Source organism: Echinops telfairi, unplaced genomic scaffold (assembly GCF_000313985.2).
Source record: "Echinops telfairi isolate 266 unplaced genomic scaffold, ASM31398v2 ScPeMD7_7420;HRSCAF=8458, whole genome shotgun sequence".
NCBI lineage: Eukaryota > Metazoa > Chordata > Mammalia > Afrosoricida > Tenrecidae > Echinops > Echinops telfairi.
The window spans coordinates 51,162,132-51,177,310 of record NW_022111320.1 but is presented as its reverse complement, the minus strand read 5'-3'; the positions used below and the strand labels follow the sequence as shown (position 1 = coordinate 51,177,310).

Below are 15,179 nucleotides of genomic sequence, written 5' to 3'. Positions count from 1 at the left end.
GCCTGCCCTGCGTGCTCTCTGCCTAACCCTTAACCATTCCTTAAGGTCCAGGCTTACTGCCGCCGCTTCTTAAAAATGTCTACCCTTCTCCACCCAGATGGGGTTCTCCCTCAGAGGAGTCCCTCAAGTACTGTGCTGCGATAGTACTCATTAAATACTTACTGATGGTGGTGAAGTCGTTTGGAAAAGGATATCGGTGATTTTTTTTTCCATTGAAATGCATGCAGACACAAGGGCAAGTCCAAACGTATTGCTACAAAATCCTCGAAACCTTTATTCAACAAAAATGTCCACATGCGAAGCTCTTATTGCTCGACGTTTCCTCCATCTCGGTCCACACGCTTCTGAAGGTGATGTCTGCATCTCTCTAAGCCTTCCCTGAGGAACGCTGCATCCCTTGATTTACGCCCCATCGAAATAGCACTTGTACCCTTGAGCGAGTCACACGAAGAGCCTTTCAGACGGTCTGTTCTTTGGGTTTGGGGGGTGGGGGGCGCAGCGACGTCTGAGGGCTGGATGAGAACTGAAGGGTGGGTCAGGTAAGATTTCCCAACGGAATCCTCAGAGGACGACAGCCCTGGCTGCGTTTGAAGAATGAGCTGGGCATTGTCGCGATGGGAAAGCATTTCTTGAGCCGGAACTTTCCCAGACTTTTTCTGACCAATGCCGTTTTCAATTTCCTTAAAACTTCTTCCTGATAAGCCCCCACGATGTCCTGTGTCCTTTGAGAAAGTCTGTCACAGTCCAAGGGGGTGTCACTTGAAGAATAGAATGATGTGACTGATTTATTCCCGTAGACATTGTTGAATTGGTGCTTTGTTGTGCGTGTTTTCATAAGCAATGCTTTAAAAAATTTTTTTCTTAATCGTTTTATTAGGGGCTCATCCAACTCTTGTCATAATCCATACATACATCAATTGTGTAAAGCACATTTGTACATTCATTGCCCTTGTCAATTCTCAAAAGCTTTTATTCTTTTTAATTATTTTTAGCAATGCTTTTATTAAATCAATAAAAATAAGTATGTCACCAAAAGGCTAACAGAAAATTAATAAACAAAAGGGATAAGCCAGGGGAGTGGGGAGGGAGGGGAAATTGAGGAGCTGATGCTGGGCGCTTACGTGGAGAGCAAATGTTTTGAGAATGATGAGGGCAATGAATGTACACATGTGCTTTACACAATTGATGTATGTATGGATTGTGATAAGAGTTATATGAGCCCCTAGTAAAACCATTTAAAAATTTTTTTTAAAGAGAGAACCTGTCTCTCTGCCACTAAATTCTTTGACTCAAAGAAAATCCTGTTTTCTTCAGTGTCTTTCGGCAACGTTTTCATGCATGGACAACCGTGCAGAAGCGTTTAAGATTTTTACCTCGCGAGTACAATGCTCTAGGCTCCATTCTGTCTTTCTGCTTTTTCACTTAACGGTGCATCTCAGGGGCTGGCCTATGGTAGCACATTTCTGATGTGCTGTAGTCTTTGTAATATTCCTCAGTATTGCTGACCATACTCTCTATTACAGCGGTTCTTAACCTCCCTAATGCCGCGACGCTTTCATACAGTTCCTCATGTGGTGGTGACCCCCAAACATAAAATTATTTTCGTGGCTACTTCATCACTATCATTTTGCTATTGTTATGAATCGGGTGACCCCTGTGAAAGGGTCGTTCAACCCCCAAAGGGGTCAAGACGCAGAAGTTGAGAACCTTGTGGGTTCTCTATTACTCTCTATTACTATTTTTTAAAATTGTGAACTATAACAAAAATCCAGGGATATACACAAATCTCGTGTGTACATTTTTACAAATTATGATAAAGCAAACACCTGTGTATCCACCACTCAGGCTCAGAAATGGGCTCCCGAGTCCCCTCCGCCATGTGTCCAGATTCTGTCACCGCTTCTCCCCTTCTCTTTGCGGTAACCCTGACCCGACTCCGAGCTTTATTTATGGTTTTGCAACTGTGTTTATATCCCTAAAAGGAGCCCTAGGAATACAGCTGCTAACTACAAGGTCGGTGGTTCAAACCCACCACCAGCCACTCCAGATACAGATGAGGCTCTTTGCACCGGGAAAGAGATACAGTCTTGGAAATCCGAGGGAGCAGGTCTACTCTGTCCTCTAGGGGTCATAAGGGTTGGAATGGATCTGATAGCAGTGGGTAAACAGTATAGATGCCAATCATACTACACATATGAAAACAAAAATCGCTCACTGCCACTCGGTCAATCCCCATGGGACCCCCCCCTTTGAAGAATGCGCAGGGGCATTGTTGTGATGGATAAACAACCCCGTGCTGCCACCTACCTACAGGACAGAGTAGAACTGCCCCCGTGAGTTCCCAACACTGTAAATCTTAATGGGAGTAGAAAGCCTCGTTTTTTTCCCCCCAAAGAGCAGCTGTGGTTTCGAACTGCTGACATTGTGGTTAGCAGCCAGTAGGTAACCCACTCTGCCACCGGGCCTCCTACTGTATGTATGAGGAGGCTTGGACAAGCTGTTGGAAAAATTCTGTTCTCTCTCTCTTCCACTTTTCTATGAACAATTTCAAGCTTCCTCGTATGGATCCCCACCCCTGCGTAATACTGTGTTTGTGAGATTCACCATCCACTTACCTGTGACTCAAACCAAAGTCACCGTCATCCAGTCTGTTTGGGCAGAACTCTCCCTGTCGGCTTCTGCGGCTGTAACGCTATGGGAATAGAAAGCCTTCCCGTTCTCCCGCAGAGTGGCTGGTGGTTTCGAACTGCTGATCTTGCAGTTAGCGGCCCAATGTGTCACCACTGCGCCACCAGGGATCCATGCTTGGGTCTAACTATTGAAAAAAAAAAAAGTTGCTCTCAAGTCAGAATTGCTTTGGAGAGCTTTCGGTGCTGGTTCTTCAGAATCAGGTGGCCGGGCCTTTCTTCTGAGGCACCTCTGGCTGGCTTCCCACCTCCAGCCTTCCCGTGAGCAGCTGGGCGCTCACCCAACTTTGCCACAAGGGATTTTGGGCTCAGCTGCACCTTCTGTGTCCCCCTTGCTGTTTTATAATTTATCGTGGCTGGATCATTTTACTATGTGACTGGCCCGCAGTGCCTCCTTCGGTTGCTGGATATTCAGTCTGTTTCCAGTTTGGAGCAATTAGGCACGTGACCACGACGCACATCCCTTAAGGCTTTTTATTGTGAGGAGACAGACTGCCATCCAACAACTCACACGCGTTTTTGTTTTGTGATGTGGACTGAGACCTCTGGAATGTGACAGCACCCTTCCTGCTACTCGGGTCTTGACCATTTGTGTGTCCGTCCCTCCTACCCTTTCCTGCCTTCTGACTTTATTCCTGGGCAAATGTCCCTTCTATCTTAGAGGCTTGATGGTTCTCATGAGCATCGACCTCCCTCCCTGGACCAATATGACAGCCCTGTCCGTCCCTTGGCTGAAAGATGAGCCATGAGGGAGAGTCGGGCTCCAGGCTCGAAGGGTGTCCAAGGGCCCTGTTCTTGGGAGATTATGAGCACATCCTGATACATCAGTAGACTCCTTTGTAGGGTATATGCGAGGGTAAGTTAAAAAGTCCTGCTGCTAAGGTTTTAGTCCATACATGCCTGGGTTTGTATGGACTAACAAGCCGTGTTTAGATATGTCTGCAATCAGTGGATGGCTGCAGACAGATTCTCTCTGTGATACAGTTGCCTTAGCTCCATCAGCGTGCCTTCAAATAAAGTGTTGCAGGAAGTCTGGCTAGCTCAAAGGGCTAATCTTTCCATCGGTCTTTTAAGCAAGATGGGAGTTAATGAAGATGATCGTATGGAACAAATCATAACCAGCCATAAAGCTTAGATCACCCAAGATGATCCAGAGAGCAGGGTCCAATCAAAACAGTGGCTTTCGAGGGGATCTGCTGGGCAAAGAGGTCAGCTCAGAAAGGTGTGGCAATCCAGGAACAGCAATGGGAGTAGTGATACCAGAGGGATAGGGGGAAGGTAGGGAGAGTAGGGGAGGAAGGTGGGACCCTTCACAATGATCGACACATAAACACACACACACACACACACACACACACACACACACACCCCTCCAGGGGGACGGACAACAGAGAACATGGGGGAAAGGAAACGGTGGTCGGTATAAGATATGAAAATAATAACAATTTATCATTTATCAAGGGTTCACGAGGGAAAAACGAGGAGCTGATACCAAGGGCTCAATAGAAAGTAAATGTCTAGAAAATGATGATGGCAACATATGTACAAATATGTCTGATACAATTGATGTATGGATTGTTATAAGAGCTGTAAGAGCCTCAGATAAATGACTTTTTTTAAAAGAAGAAAGCTATAGCCACTGCTTTGGGGGACCCCAAAGGGGCCATCTTCATGGATTTTCTCAAAGGGCACAGAGCTACCATGAGGGCTTGTTATGGAGACGCTTTAAGAAAAGCGAAAGCCAGGATGGATGAGCCCTAAGGACCAGTGGTGTGAGTGGCAAAACAGAGAGGGTAAAGGGAGAGTGGGTAGGAAAGAGGGAACCGATTACATGGAACTGTGTGTGACCTCCTCCCTGGGGGACAGACAACCGAAAAGTGGATGAAGGGAGACGTCGGACAGGGCAAGATATGACAAAATACCCATTTATAAACTATCAAGGGCTCATGAGGGAGCGGGGAGCGGGGAGGGAGGGGAAAAATGAGGACCTAATGTCGGTTTAAGTGGAGAGAAAATGTTTTGAGAAACGATGTACAAATGCGCTTTACACAATTGATGTGTGTATGGATTGGGATAACAGTTGTATGAGCCCCTAATAAAATGTTAAAAAAAAAAAATCATAATAATAAAAAAAAAAAAGAAAAGCGAAAGCCACATTGGTCAGAAAATGGTCAGGAAAATTGCACCAAGGGAATTTTTCCCATCTTGTTCAGGTACCAGCTCGCTCTTCAAGGGGAGCGAGGGATGCCCTCCTCAGAGGGTTTTGCTGGGAAACCCATGCCCTCCTCCATCCGACGACCCTATTCTTGCATCTCTAAATGCAAAGCAACCCCCCAAAGCAAAAAAGAAACCATGGAAAAGGCACGAGGCTGAGTCCCACAGGGATGCCCACACCGCCGTGGTGCCGCGGTGTCGATCGAGTGCGGAGTTCATCGGGGCCGGCGGGGGGAGATGGAAATGTTCTCAGAAGTGTATGTCTACGTCCAGAACCCAGAGCTTCACATTTGGATACTTTAGTTGTACTAGCGAGCTCGGTGACCCTGTAGACAGCACTCCTTTGGACTTCCTGGCATGGTTAGGTGGTGGTTCACGGAGTATGTTCCACATGAATAACTTCCCGTCAAACCTCTTCCAAAGGAGAGTTACCTTCCGCCGACAGTGTTCTGCTCCCCACATTCACCTGCCTTTGGGGCCTGCGGGCCTTTTCATCTCTGGCAATCTGATAGGGGTGGGGCGGGGTGGTTAGAGACCCCTTCATCTGTGACATTGCCGCAATTTCAAGAGATTTTTCATAAAGAGATCCTTTGGTAGAGATTTTTGAAGGCGTGTAAGGCAAAACTGTCCTCTGACACATACGTCTCATACATTTGCCCTTGGTGGTGGTGGTGGTGGTGGCGGCGGCGGTGGTGGTAGGTGCCATGGAGTCTGCCCCTGACTCATGGAGAACCCAACCCAACAGAGCAAAAGGTTGCTAGGTCCTGGACCACCCCCACCTACCTCCTAACCTAGGATGGACTGCAGGTTGGATCAATCATGATGGTCTGTGGGGTTTTCATTGGCTGGTTTTTGGAAATAGATCTCCAGGTCTTTCCTAAATTCATCGAAACCCGTCTAGCATCTTGGCTCTCCTGCTTGAACGGTCTTCCTAATGGGGGCTGTGGCAGCCTGGGTGGCCAAGCCGATGACCAGAGGTATAATCAGAAAAGCAAGGGTAGAATCTGAGCCCACCTAAGCATTATCCCTTTCTGGTGGGCTTTCTGCCCTTAGCTTGGCCCAAGCCAGCCTAGGGTCTCCCAGAGGCAGCCCCGATATTGTGAGCAGAGGGGAAGGGTACAGCTGAGCCAGGCCTTTCTGCCCACAGCTCAGGGCCCGGCCATGCCGTTTGGGTGTGTGACTCTGGGTGACAAGAAGAACTACAATCAGCCATCGGAGGTGACCGACAGATATGATTTGGGACAGGTCGTCAAGACGTGAGTCACTGGGGCAAGTGGGCAAGTGGGAGGGGCTAAGGTGGGGGGATAGAGGGAGGGAGAGCAGAATGCAGCCCCTATGCAGGTCGGGGGGCTGAGTGGGGTACCTGTCGGCTGCAGCGAGGAGTTCTGTGAGATCTTCCGGGCCAAGGACAAGACGACAGGCAAGATGCACACATGCAAGAAGTTCCAGAAGCGAGATGGCCGTAAAGTGCGGAAGGCGGCCAAGAACGAGATAGGCATCCTCAAGATGTGAGTGTGAGGCTGGGGGGTGGGGTGGGGGGTGGGGGGTAGCGGTGGAGGGCGCGGTGGGCATGCGGCCTGAGGCAGGATCAGTCTCTGGTCAGTTACTCCACACCCACAGTGGCATCCAGAGCCTCTCTCTGGGGTTGCCCTGGCCCTAACTACTGACTCACTGCCAGGGTGAAGCACCCCAACATCCTGCAGCTGGTGGATGTGTTTGTGACCCGCAAGGAGTACTTCATATTCTTGGAGCTGTGAGTGGGGTGGGGGTGGGGGGTCTGGGATTTCAGGATTCCCCAGGCCCCAGGGCCTTCACCTGCCCCACCCTCTGGACACAGGGAAAGCCCTCTTTCTAGGGTCCCAGGTCCCTGTGCCTTGCCCAGCCTGCTGCCCGGCACAGGCACCCCTCTCAAGCCCACCCCTGACCTGAGTCCTGCCCACTCGGCTCAGGGGCTGGTGTCCCTCAGGGCCACGGGCAGGGAGGTGTTTGACTGGATCCTGGACCAGGGCTACTACTCAGAGCGAGACACAAGCAACGTGGTGCGGCAGGTCCTGGAGGCAGTGGCCTATCTGCACTCACTCAAGATCGTACACAGGAACCTCAAGGTGAGGCCGTGGTCAGGAGGTCCGTGGACTGCCGGGATGGGGCCGGGCAACACCTTGGGGGCTGGACGTGGCCTGTGAGGCCCTCATGGTGTCTTCCTTTGCTTGCACCCCCTGGGAGTAGCTGGAGAACCTGGTTTACTATAACCGGCTGAAGAACTCAAAGATCGTCATCAGCGACTTCCACCTGGCCAAGCTGGAGAACGGCCTCATCAAAGACCCTTGTGGGACCCCCGAGTACCTGGGCAAGCAGGGGGAGGAGACAGGGGCAGGGCGGGATGGCGGGTTACCTCTGAGCGGCCGCTGTGGGTTGGGTGGAACTAAGTCCACGTGCAGGGCGTGAGTGTGTCCGGCACCAGGGAGGGAGTGGGCCCCGCCAGACCAGCACCCACTAACTGGCAGATGGATACTGTTTCCAGCCCCCGAGGTGGTAGGCCGGCAGCGGTATGGACGCCCTGTAGACTGCTGGGCCATTGGCGTTATCATGTACATCCTGTGAGTAGACGGGCAGGGGAGCAGGCTCTGAGCCAAGCGGGGTGGGAACCTGCATGGTCGGCGGCCGTCCCCCAGTGACCCCACCCTTTGATCCCCACGCAGGCTTTCAGGGAACCCACCCTTCTACGAGGAGGTCGAGGAAGATGACTACGAGAACCATGACAAGAATCTCTTCCGAAAGATCCTGGCTGGAGACTATGAGTTTGACTCTCCGTACTGGGATGACATTTCACAGGCCGGTACGGAGGTGGACCGTGTGCCGCTGGGGGAGTGTGTGTGTGTTGTGTGTATGTGTGTGAGGGGGGCAGGGGTAGGGGACAGGTTCTGCTCACAACCTCCTTCGCTGGATTCCACTCCTGCACTGTAGCCCCATTGTCCCCCTCAACAGTTAGATACGGGCACACATGCACTGTGCCCCCTTCCTGGCTTTGTCCTCAGCCAAAGACCTGGTTACCCGGCTGATGGAGGTGGAGCAGGACCAGCGGATCACTGCGGAGGAGGCCATCTCCCATGAGTGGTGAGCAGGGCGCCGAGGCCGAGGCTGATGGGAGGTGGGTTCAGGGAAGAGGACCAACACTCGATTCCCTCCCTTTCCTCACGTCTCTCAGGGCCCCATCTGCCAGGCCTTGAGCTCCCACCGACCCCGGAGGCCCTGCCCGGGGCTCCCTGGAACTGGGGTGTCGGGCAGTGTCTCCACAGAGGCCCGTCCCCCCCTCGGGACCAGACACACTCATCTTTCCTAGGATTTCTGGCAACGCTGCTTCGGACAAGAACATTAAGGATGGTGTCTGTGCCCAGATTGAGAAGAATTTCGCCAGGGCCAAGTGGAAGGTACGTACGTTGTGGCTGGCTCTCTTCCTGGGCGGGTCCAAGTGCTTCTTGGAGCTCCCAGGGCTTCTTGCTCGTGCCACACAGCTTTTCAACATACCACTAGCCGCAGTCCCTGCCTTAGAGCTGGCCTCCGAAGCAGCTGGGCCCTTGGGCCGAGGGTGGCAGCTGCGGGCACCACAGAAGAGACTGGGTTTGGCTACGGCCAGAGAAGGAGACCAGCTTCTGAAACAGCTCACCGGGAGCCTTTCTCCCTTGTCCTCCTTCCAGAAGGCTGTCCGAGTGACCACGCTCATGAAACGGCTCCGGGCGCCGGAGCAGTCCAGCGCTGCTGCTGCCCAGCCTGCCCCAGCCACAGATACTGCTACCCCGGGAGCTGCCGGTGGGACCACGGGTGCGGCCGCCAGCGGGGCCGCCCCAACCCCACCCACCGAGGGTGACCCTGGTCTTGCTGCAAAGAATGAGAGTGTGGCCTCGGCTGACCGTAGTGCCACCCCGGCTACCGATGGCAGTGCCACCCCAGCCACTGACGGGAGCATGACCCCGGCTACCGACGGGAGCACCACTCCGGCCACTGACGGGAGTGTCACCCCGGCCACCGACAGGAGCATCACCCCGGCCACCGACGGGAGAGCCACACCAGCCACAGAAGAGGGCCCCGTGCCTGCCACTGAAAGCAGCACCACATTGGCCCCCATGTCACCTGTCACCCCTGAGCCGGCTCTGGCCCAGCCGGACAGCACAGTCCCAGAGGGTGCCACAGGCCAGGCGCTCTCCTCTAGTAAAGGCGGGGAGACTGCTGGCTGTGTCCAGGAGTCTCAGAGGAAGGAGGCCAGCTGAGGGGGCAGGCTGGTGTTGAGAGGGTGGGGAAGTGACAGGAGGTGGGGGGGAAAGTGGATGGGGCTTCTCACTGTATATAGTCGCTGGCGTAATGCCCTCCTGGCCCCCACCCCCCAGGGTGGGGCACAGCTGGCAGCCATGAGAAAGTTGTCTCTCTCCCATGTGTATGTGTGTGAGTGATGGGCAGGCCAGAGGCAGGGCCGGCCCCAGCCCCTGCATGGATTCTTTGTGGCTTTTCCGTCTTTTGCTAGCTTCAGTTTCTTGTTCCTTGTGGGATGCTGCTCCAGAGATACTCAGGAGCTCCCTGCTCCCCTTTCCCATCCCTTCTTGCCTCATGATTCCCTCAGTCAGGCCCTGTGGGCCCCCGTCCTCCCCAATACCCCAGTACAGGGGCACTTGCCCTGAGGGTTCACCCTCTGTCGAGGCCCTGTCTGCAGGGTTAGGTTCTCTCTGGGAGTGGACACAGGCTGAAATGAAGGATGCAGAAAACTAGGGCAGTGTTCTTTCAGAGAAGATGGGTGGCAGGGGGCCTGCGGGGACCCTCAGAAGTGGGAAACAGTGAGTAGGAGGGTAGAAGTGTCCATCTTTGGCCTTGGAAGGCCATTCCAAGATCCCCGTGTCATTTCCTGGGTCCTGCAATGGGCTGCCCTGGACCCCCAAGCCCCATAAGCCTGGAAAGGAAAGGAGCAGTAAGGATATGGCAAAGTGTGCAGGCCCCGCACCCAGGTCCTCAGCCCAGTGGGGTCTTTTCCCTGGGTCAAGTGGAGGACTGAGCGGCCCCTGCTCTCCCTAAATGCTTTCCTCCTCACCCTCAGCCCCTACGTCCTCTCCATCTGAGCGTGGCTGCCTCATGGCAGAGCCCCATAGACTATGATTGTGGGGTTTGCCCTTTACCCTGGTGTATTTTCTGCCTTCCCATTCCAACAGAAGAGTGGAACCCTTCCCACCCACCCTTTCTTACAGCCCACCTCCCCTTCCCTCGGGGCTTTGAGGGAGGCCCAGGACCCTCTAAGCGATGAGTTGCTTTTGTTGGGATGGAGAAGTAGAACAAGCCCACCCCGCCCCTAGTTCCCTGATGGATCTTTCTGGCAGGTACCCTTTGTCAGACCCCACTACAGTCTGGGCAGGCCGCCATACCAATCCCAGCCCCCACTCGGCACTCTGTGGTGGTCCTGCCCTTCTCCCTGCATGCCTGTGGGTCTGCTCTGGTGTGCGTGCGTGCGTGTATGTGAGTGCGCATGTGTGCGCGTGTACGTATGAGAAGGCCAGTGGGTTAACTATGCCTGCTGAACCTGGCAAATAAACGTCACCCTGTGAAAGTCTCTGGCACCCTCTTGCCTTTGCTTCCTCCATCCAAGGGCCCTTGGAAAGCGGTGGGGAGGGGGAGTCGGGGGCAGATCCCGCTGTGGCCTGTACTCCGTGCCCGGAAATTGTGCTGAGAGCCGCAGCATGTTTCTCTCCGGTGAGCCCGTGGTGTGGACTCCAGACATCCATGCAGGTGCCAGGGCTTGGGCCATTCTGCTGACTCCTGTTGCTTGTCTTAATCTGGGCATAGAGCTGGAACCTACCCAGGGCCAGCCAACACAGGGTGAGCCCTTGTCCATGGCCACAATGGGCTCCCCTGGGTTGGGGAGAAGAGGGCAAGGTGGGCATCCCACCAAGGTTCTCTGCTGCCTTCAGAGTTGAGTCTTTTCTATGAACAACACCTGAGCTTCTCCACGCAAGCCCGAATGGACGTCCTTCCAGGACTACTTCAGCTGGAGCACATCAGCTTTAAATTATGAGGCTCTGTCTGAGGTTTCTCCTAAGGATGGGAGATGCAACACTGCCAAAGCTAGGGTCCAGACCCCTGGGTCACCTGGAGACTTGCTCCAGCCCAGATGGGCCCAGGTGAGCTCACCAGGGATGCTACTTTCTCTCACGGACAACCTCAGGTGTGGCAATGAGGAGACTGTGTTAGTGCCCCGTGTGCACCACTTGTCTGTGGACATCAAGACCTCATAAATTCCAAGCGTCTGCTCGGTTCCTGGGGGCTAAAATGAGGATACTGCCCTAGGCTCTGGGTCTATAAACTAAGGGATGTCATGCCTTGCTTGGACAAAGCCAGGGTGGCATTAGCTGTGCAGAAGCGTTAGGGTTTTCCTGTCATCCTTTGAGGATCATACTGAGCCAGAAGGTTGACCGGGTGAGGCATTCATTTAGCTTGTGGAAACCAGGGGCTGGCCTCTGTGTCCGTCCCAAACTGCCCAGAGTGTCGGGAGGGGAGCCCCGCTCCCCATCGAGATCATCATACCATCCTACGCGCACTAGGGCTTGAGGGTCCCATGCCCGACACATCTCATATCAAGTCTGGTTTGGGATTAGAACGTCGCAACTGAGGATGAGCCCCGCCAGGAGCGCGGTTGCTGCGGATCTTGAAGCTCTGCGGACCTCAGCCCACAGCCGGAAGCCCTAGGACCCTGGGACTGCACGATCCCGCGTTCAGACCCAGCACCCCGCGCCGGCGAGCCGCCAAGCCCCGCCCCCGGCTGGCTCGCCCAATCCAGGATCCAGCTGCCGGCTTCGTCTCCGGATCTGATGTCGTCATTTCCGGTTCGCTCCCGGAAGCGATGCGGTGGAACCAAATTTGAAAGGAGCTGAGGTGCAGCGGGGAAGCTCGGCCGGCTGTGGTTGCGCTGGTTACCCGGGTCTCCTGAATGCCGCCGCTATGCCTATCCGTGCGCTCTGCACGATCTGCTCCGACTTCTTCGATCACTCCCGCGACGTGGCCGCTATCCACTGCGGCCACACTTTCCATCTGCAGTGGTGAGTGACTGCGAGTCGGGGCCTGGCGCGCGCCTCTCTCGGCCTCCGGGCCGGGGGGCCTCGGGCCTCCTAGCGACGCGATCCCGGAACCCAGCTTTGTGGTGAGGTCGGGCCGACGAGAGCTTTTACCCCTTAACGAGCCAGTTTTGTTGCTCGGTAGGCGTTGGTTGTGGTTTACTTGAATGGTTTGGAGTGGTTCCACCCCCGTCATCTCATTGGTCAGTGATTTCACTGATGCCCGAAAACCCAGGTTCACTTCAAAGGAGTTCTGTTGAGTGTGCACCTGGTCTGGCAGCTTGTTCCCTGGGTGCTTTGGGGCCAAGAGACTCTTGGAAGTAGCTGCTGGCAGATCTCAAAAGACATTTTCCCTCTGAAGGCCCCTTACTGGCTAAACGGTGCTGAGAGTCAGCACCATTGCGGAGGGAGCCACTGCTGTGCGGTGGAAATCAAGCTTCTAAGAGCTCGTCGCTATTTACCGTCTGCACGCTCTTGCCTTCTTTTATTTCAGCTCTTCTGTGGACTTTGTGTTTGGCAGGTGCCTCTTGAAAGCACTCTTTAATTGGAGTTTTAAAAAAATCTAATATGATCATCTTTATTTAACTAGAAGGTTTGTTGTGAGTTGCTGTTCAGTTGATTCTGATTCACAGCAACCGCTAGGTTCAACAGACCCATCCCCTGCCTGGGTCCTGGGCCAGCCTTACAATGGCCCTATTTGAGCCCGTTGCTGTATAGCCACCGTGTCAGTCCATCTCCTTAAGGTCCTCTCCCATTTTGTGCTGACCCTCTACCAAACATTCTGTCTTTCCCAGGTCCCTGGTGGGATAGTGGTTACACATTGGGCTGCGATCAGAAAGTTCAAAACCACCAGCCTCTTCTCAGGAGAAAGAAGGGCTTTCTACTCCCAAAGACAGTTACCATCTCAGAAACTCAAGGGGGCCAGTTCTACCCTGTCCTGTAGGCTCACTACCAGTCGCCATTGGTTTGCTGGCAGTGAGGGAGGGAGTGGACCTGGTTCCTCTTGATAATGTTTCCAAAATATCTGAGATGAAGTCTTGTCTTGTCTTCTAAGGAGCCACCTAGCTGTACTTCCTTTTCTTTCTTCCCCTAGCTGTAGTTCTTCCAAGATAGAGTTTTGTTTGCTTTTCTGACAGTCCATGATCTATTCCATAGTCATCGATAACACCATAATCAAATCTATCAGCTCTTTGATCTTCTTCGCTGCCCAGCCTTCACGTGCCCACGAGGAGACTGAAAACACCTTGGCTTGGTTCAGATGCATCTCAGTCCTCAGAGTGACTTCTTTGCTCCTTAACACTTTAAAGAAGCCTTTTTCGGCAGATTTGTCCAATACATTACATAGTTGGATTTTTATTATTGTTTTAATTTATCATGATGTTGTGTGTTGGTCTGGATTTTTGTTTCTTTACATGGAGTTGTAATAGGTCCTGAAAGCTATAGGTTTTGATCTTGGTCAGCAAATGCTTGAACTACCCCTTGCTTTCAGCAAACAAGGTTGAATCATTTGCATATGTGATAGTTAATGAGCCTTCCTCCAATACCACACTCTTTTTCAGGTTTTCCGGTTTCTTGGATTATTTGCTTAGAATACAGACATACAGATGGAGTAAGTATGGTAAAAGGGTACAACCCAGGTAGACTCCTTTCCTGATTTTAAACCACGCAGCGTTCCCTTGTTTCATTCGAATGAATAGCTCTTGGTCTATGTACAGGTTCCACGTGAGCGGAATGAAGTGTTCTGGAATTCCCATTCTCAATGTTGTTCATTATTTTCTTATGATCCACACAGTCTCTGTGGATGAGGCTCTGTATGAGGTTTCTCCTAAGGATGGGAGAAATGCCTTTTCAAAGGCATTAACACAGAAGTAAACATCTTTCTGTTCTTACTGGTTCCAGCCAAGATCCATCTGACATCAATCGGCATTGACATCCCTCATTCCGTGTTCTCTTTTGAATTAGGCTTGAATTCTGGGCAGCTCCTTGGCAATGTACGATACAACTGTTTTTGAAACATCTTCAGCAAAATTTTACTTGTGATCTTAATGTGTTATTGATTATATTATTCTATGATGTCGACATTCTTTTGGGGTCACTTTTCTTTGGCGTGGGCACAAATATGAATCTCTTCCAGTTGGTTGGCCGGGTAGCTGTCTTCCAATTTTTTTGCATGGATAAGTGAGTGCTTCCAGCATTGCATTGATTTCTTGAAACTTTTCGATTTATGTTCCGTCAGTTCCTGGACCCTTGTTTTCTGTAATGCTTTCAGTGCAGCTCGAACTTCTTCCTTCAATCCCATTGATTTCACAGCCCAACAAAACATTTCTTTTCTTGGTGGCTTGGTTTTTAGACCAGTTCCTGGGTTATTTGGGACACTGATCCAGAAAATTGCATCGTACAGACCATACCAGCTCTAGTTTCTTAAGATGATGTTCTGCTATCTTTTTAGTTACTAAGTTATACTAATTTATTTTTCATCATAGTTTTAAGTTTGAGAACAATTCAGACCTACAAATCACAGGATAAGATAAGAAAGGTAAGAAATATTTGAAAAAGAACTTGGTATTAAGGGACTTCCCAGGGAAGCTGTAGATGGAGCCATGGTGGCTACTTGGTTATACATTGAGCTGCCATATAAGGTCAGTGGTTTGAGCCCACCAGTCACTCTGCAGTTTTTTAAAAGTTTTTTAAAAGACTTGGAAATGCAAAGGGGCAGTTCTGCTCTGCCCGATACGGTCACTATGAGTTAGAATCAATTAGATCAGTGGTTTTCGACTTTCCTAATGCTTTGACCCTTTCATACAGTTCCTCATCTTGTGGTGACCCTCCCAACCATAAAGTTATTTTCATTGCTACTTCATCACTGTAATTTTGTTACTGTTATGAATCAGGCAACCCCTGTGAAAGGGTTGTTCGACCCCCGATGGGGTCGCGATCCACAGGGTGAGAACCGCTGAATTAGATGGCAGCGGGTTTTCTTTTTTGTATGGGACGCTGTGCAGTCTATACAGAGACTGCAAGATGGATACGGCAAAGCCGGGACACAGCTTTAGAAGAGTGGAAAATAAAAAAGAAAATCGAAATGGCACAAATCTGGAAGGTGTGAGGGCAATTTAGAGTATCGAAAATGTAAAACCTCATAGCATTTTTCAAGCATTTTAATATTTTGAAGAGCTAACTTTGTCTTCAAAGT

General features: G+C 51.8%; 2 protein-coding genes across 4 annotated transcripts in view; both read left to right on the top strand.

The window, feature by feature from the left end:
* Positions 1-5,788: 5,788 nt before the first annotated feature.
* Positions 5,789-10,488, top strand: CAMKV (CaM kinase like vesicle associated). 3 transcript variants are annotated; one of them, XM_045297569.1, is made up of 10 exons: positions 5,790-6,157; positions 6,278-6,409; positions 6,580-6,654; positions 6,868-7,006; positions 7,128-7,227; positions 7,423-7,498; positions 7,601-7,737; positions 7,937-8,015; positions 8,242-8,329; positions 8,597-10,488. In XM_045297569.1, the coding sequence occupies exons 1-10, from the start codon at positions 6,063-6,065 to the stop codon at positions 9,164-9,166; spliced, it is 1,491 nt and encodes a 496-aa protein (XP_045153504.1). In that variant the 5' UTR covers positions 5,790-6,062; the 3' UTR covers positions 9,167-10,488. The 3 variants fall into 3 exon arrangements, with proteins under 3 accessions (XP_045153505.1, XP_045153504.1, XP_004715228.1); XM_004715171.3 differs by having other exon boundaries at positions 7,128-7,248; XM_045297570.1 differs by lacking the exon at positions 6,580-6,654 and having other exon boundaries at positions 5,789-6,157; positions 7,128-7,248.
* A 1,280-nt stretch (positions 10,489-11,768) lies between these two features.
* The window catches only part of LOC101660831 (TRAF interacting protein), a 29,271-nt gene continuing 25,860 nt past the window's right edge, over positions 11,769-15,179 (top strand). Inside the window, exon 1 of the mRNA XM_045297712.1 lies at positions 11,769-11,971. Coding sequence (XP_045153647.1) covers positions 11,874-11,971 — 98 coding nt within the window. The 5' untranslated portion in view covers positions 11,769-11,873. The remainder of the gene's footprint in view (positions 11,972-15,179) is intronic.

Coding starts and splice junctions, on each gene's coding strand:
- CAMKV (XM_004715171.3), top strand. CDS start 6,063: ATGCCGTTTGGGTGTGTGACTCTGGGTGACAAGAAGAACTACAATCAG. Junction 7,007..7,127: donor TCGTACACAGGAACCTCAAG/GTGAGGCCGTGG, acceptor CCCTGGGAGTAG/CTGGAGAACCTGGTTTACTA. Junction 7,249..7,422: donor TGGGACCCCCGAGTACCTGG/GCAAGCAGGGGG, acceptor TACTGTTTCCAG/CCCCCGAGGTGGTAGGCCGG.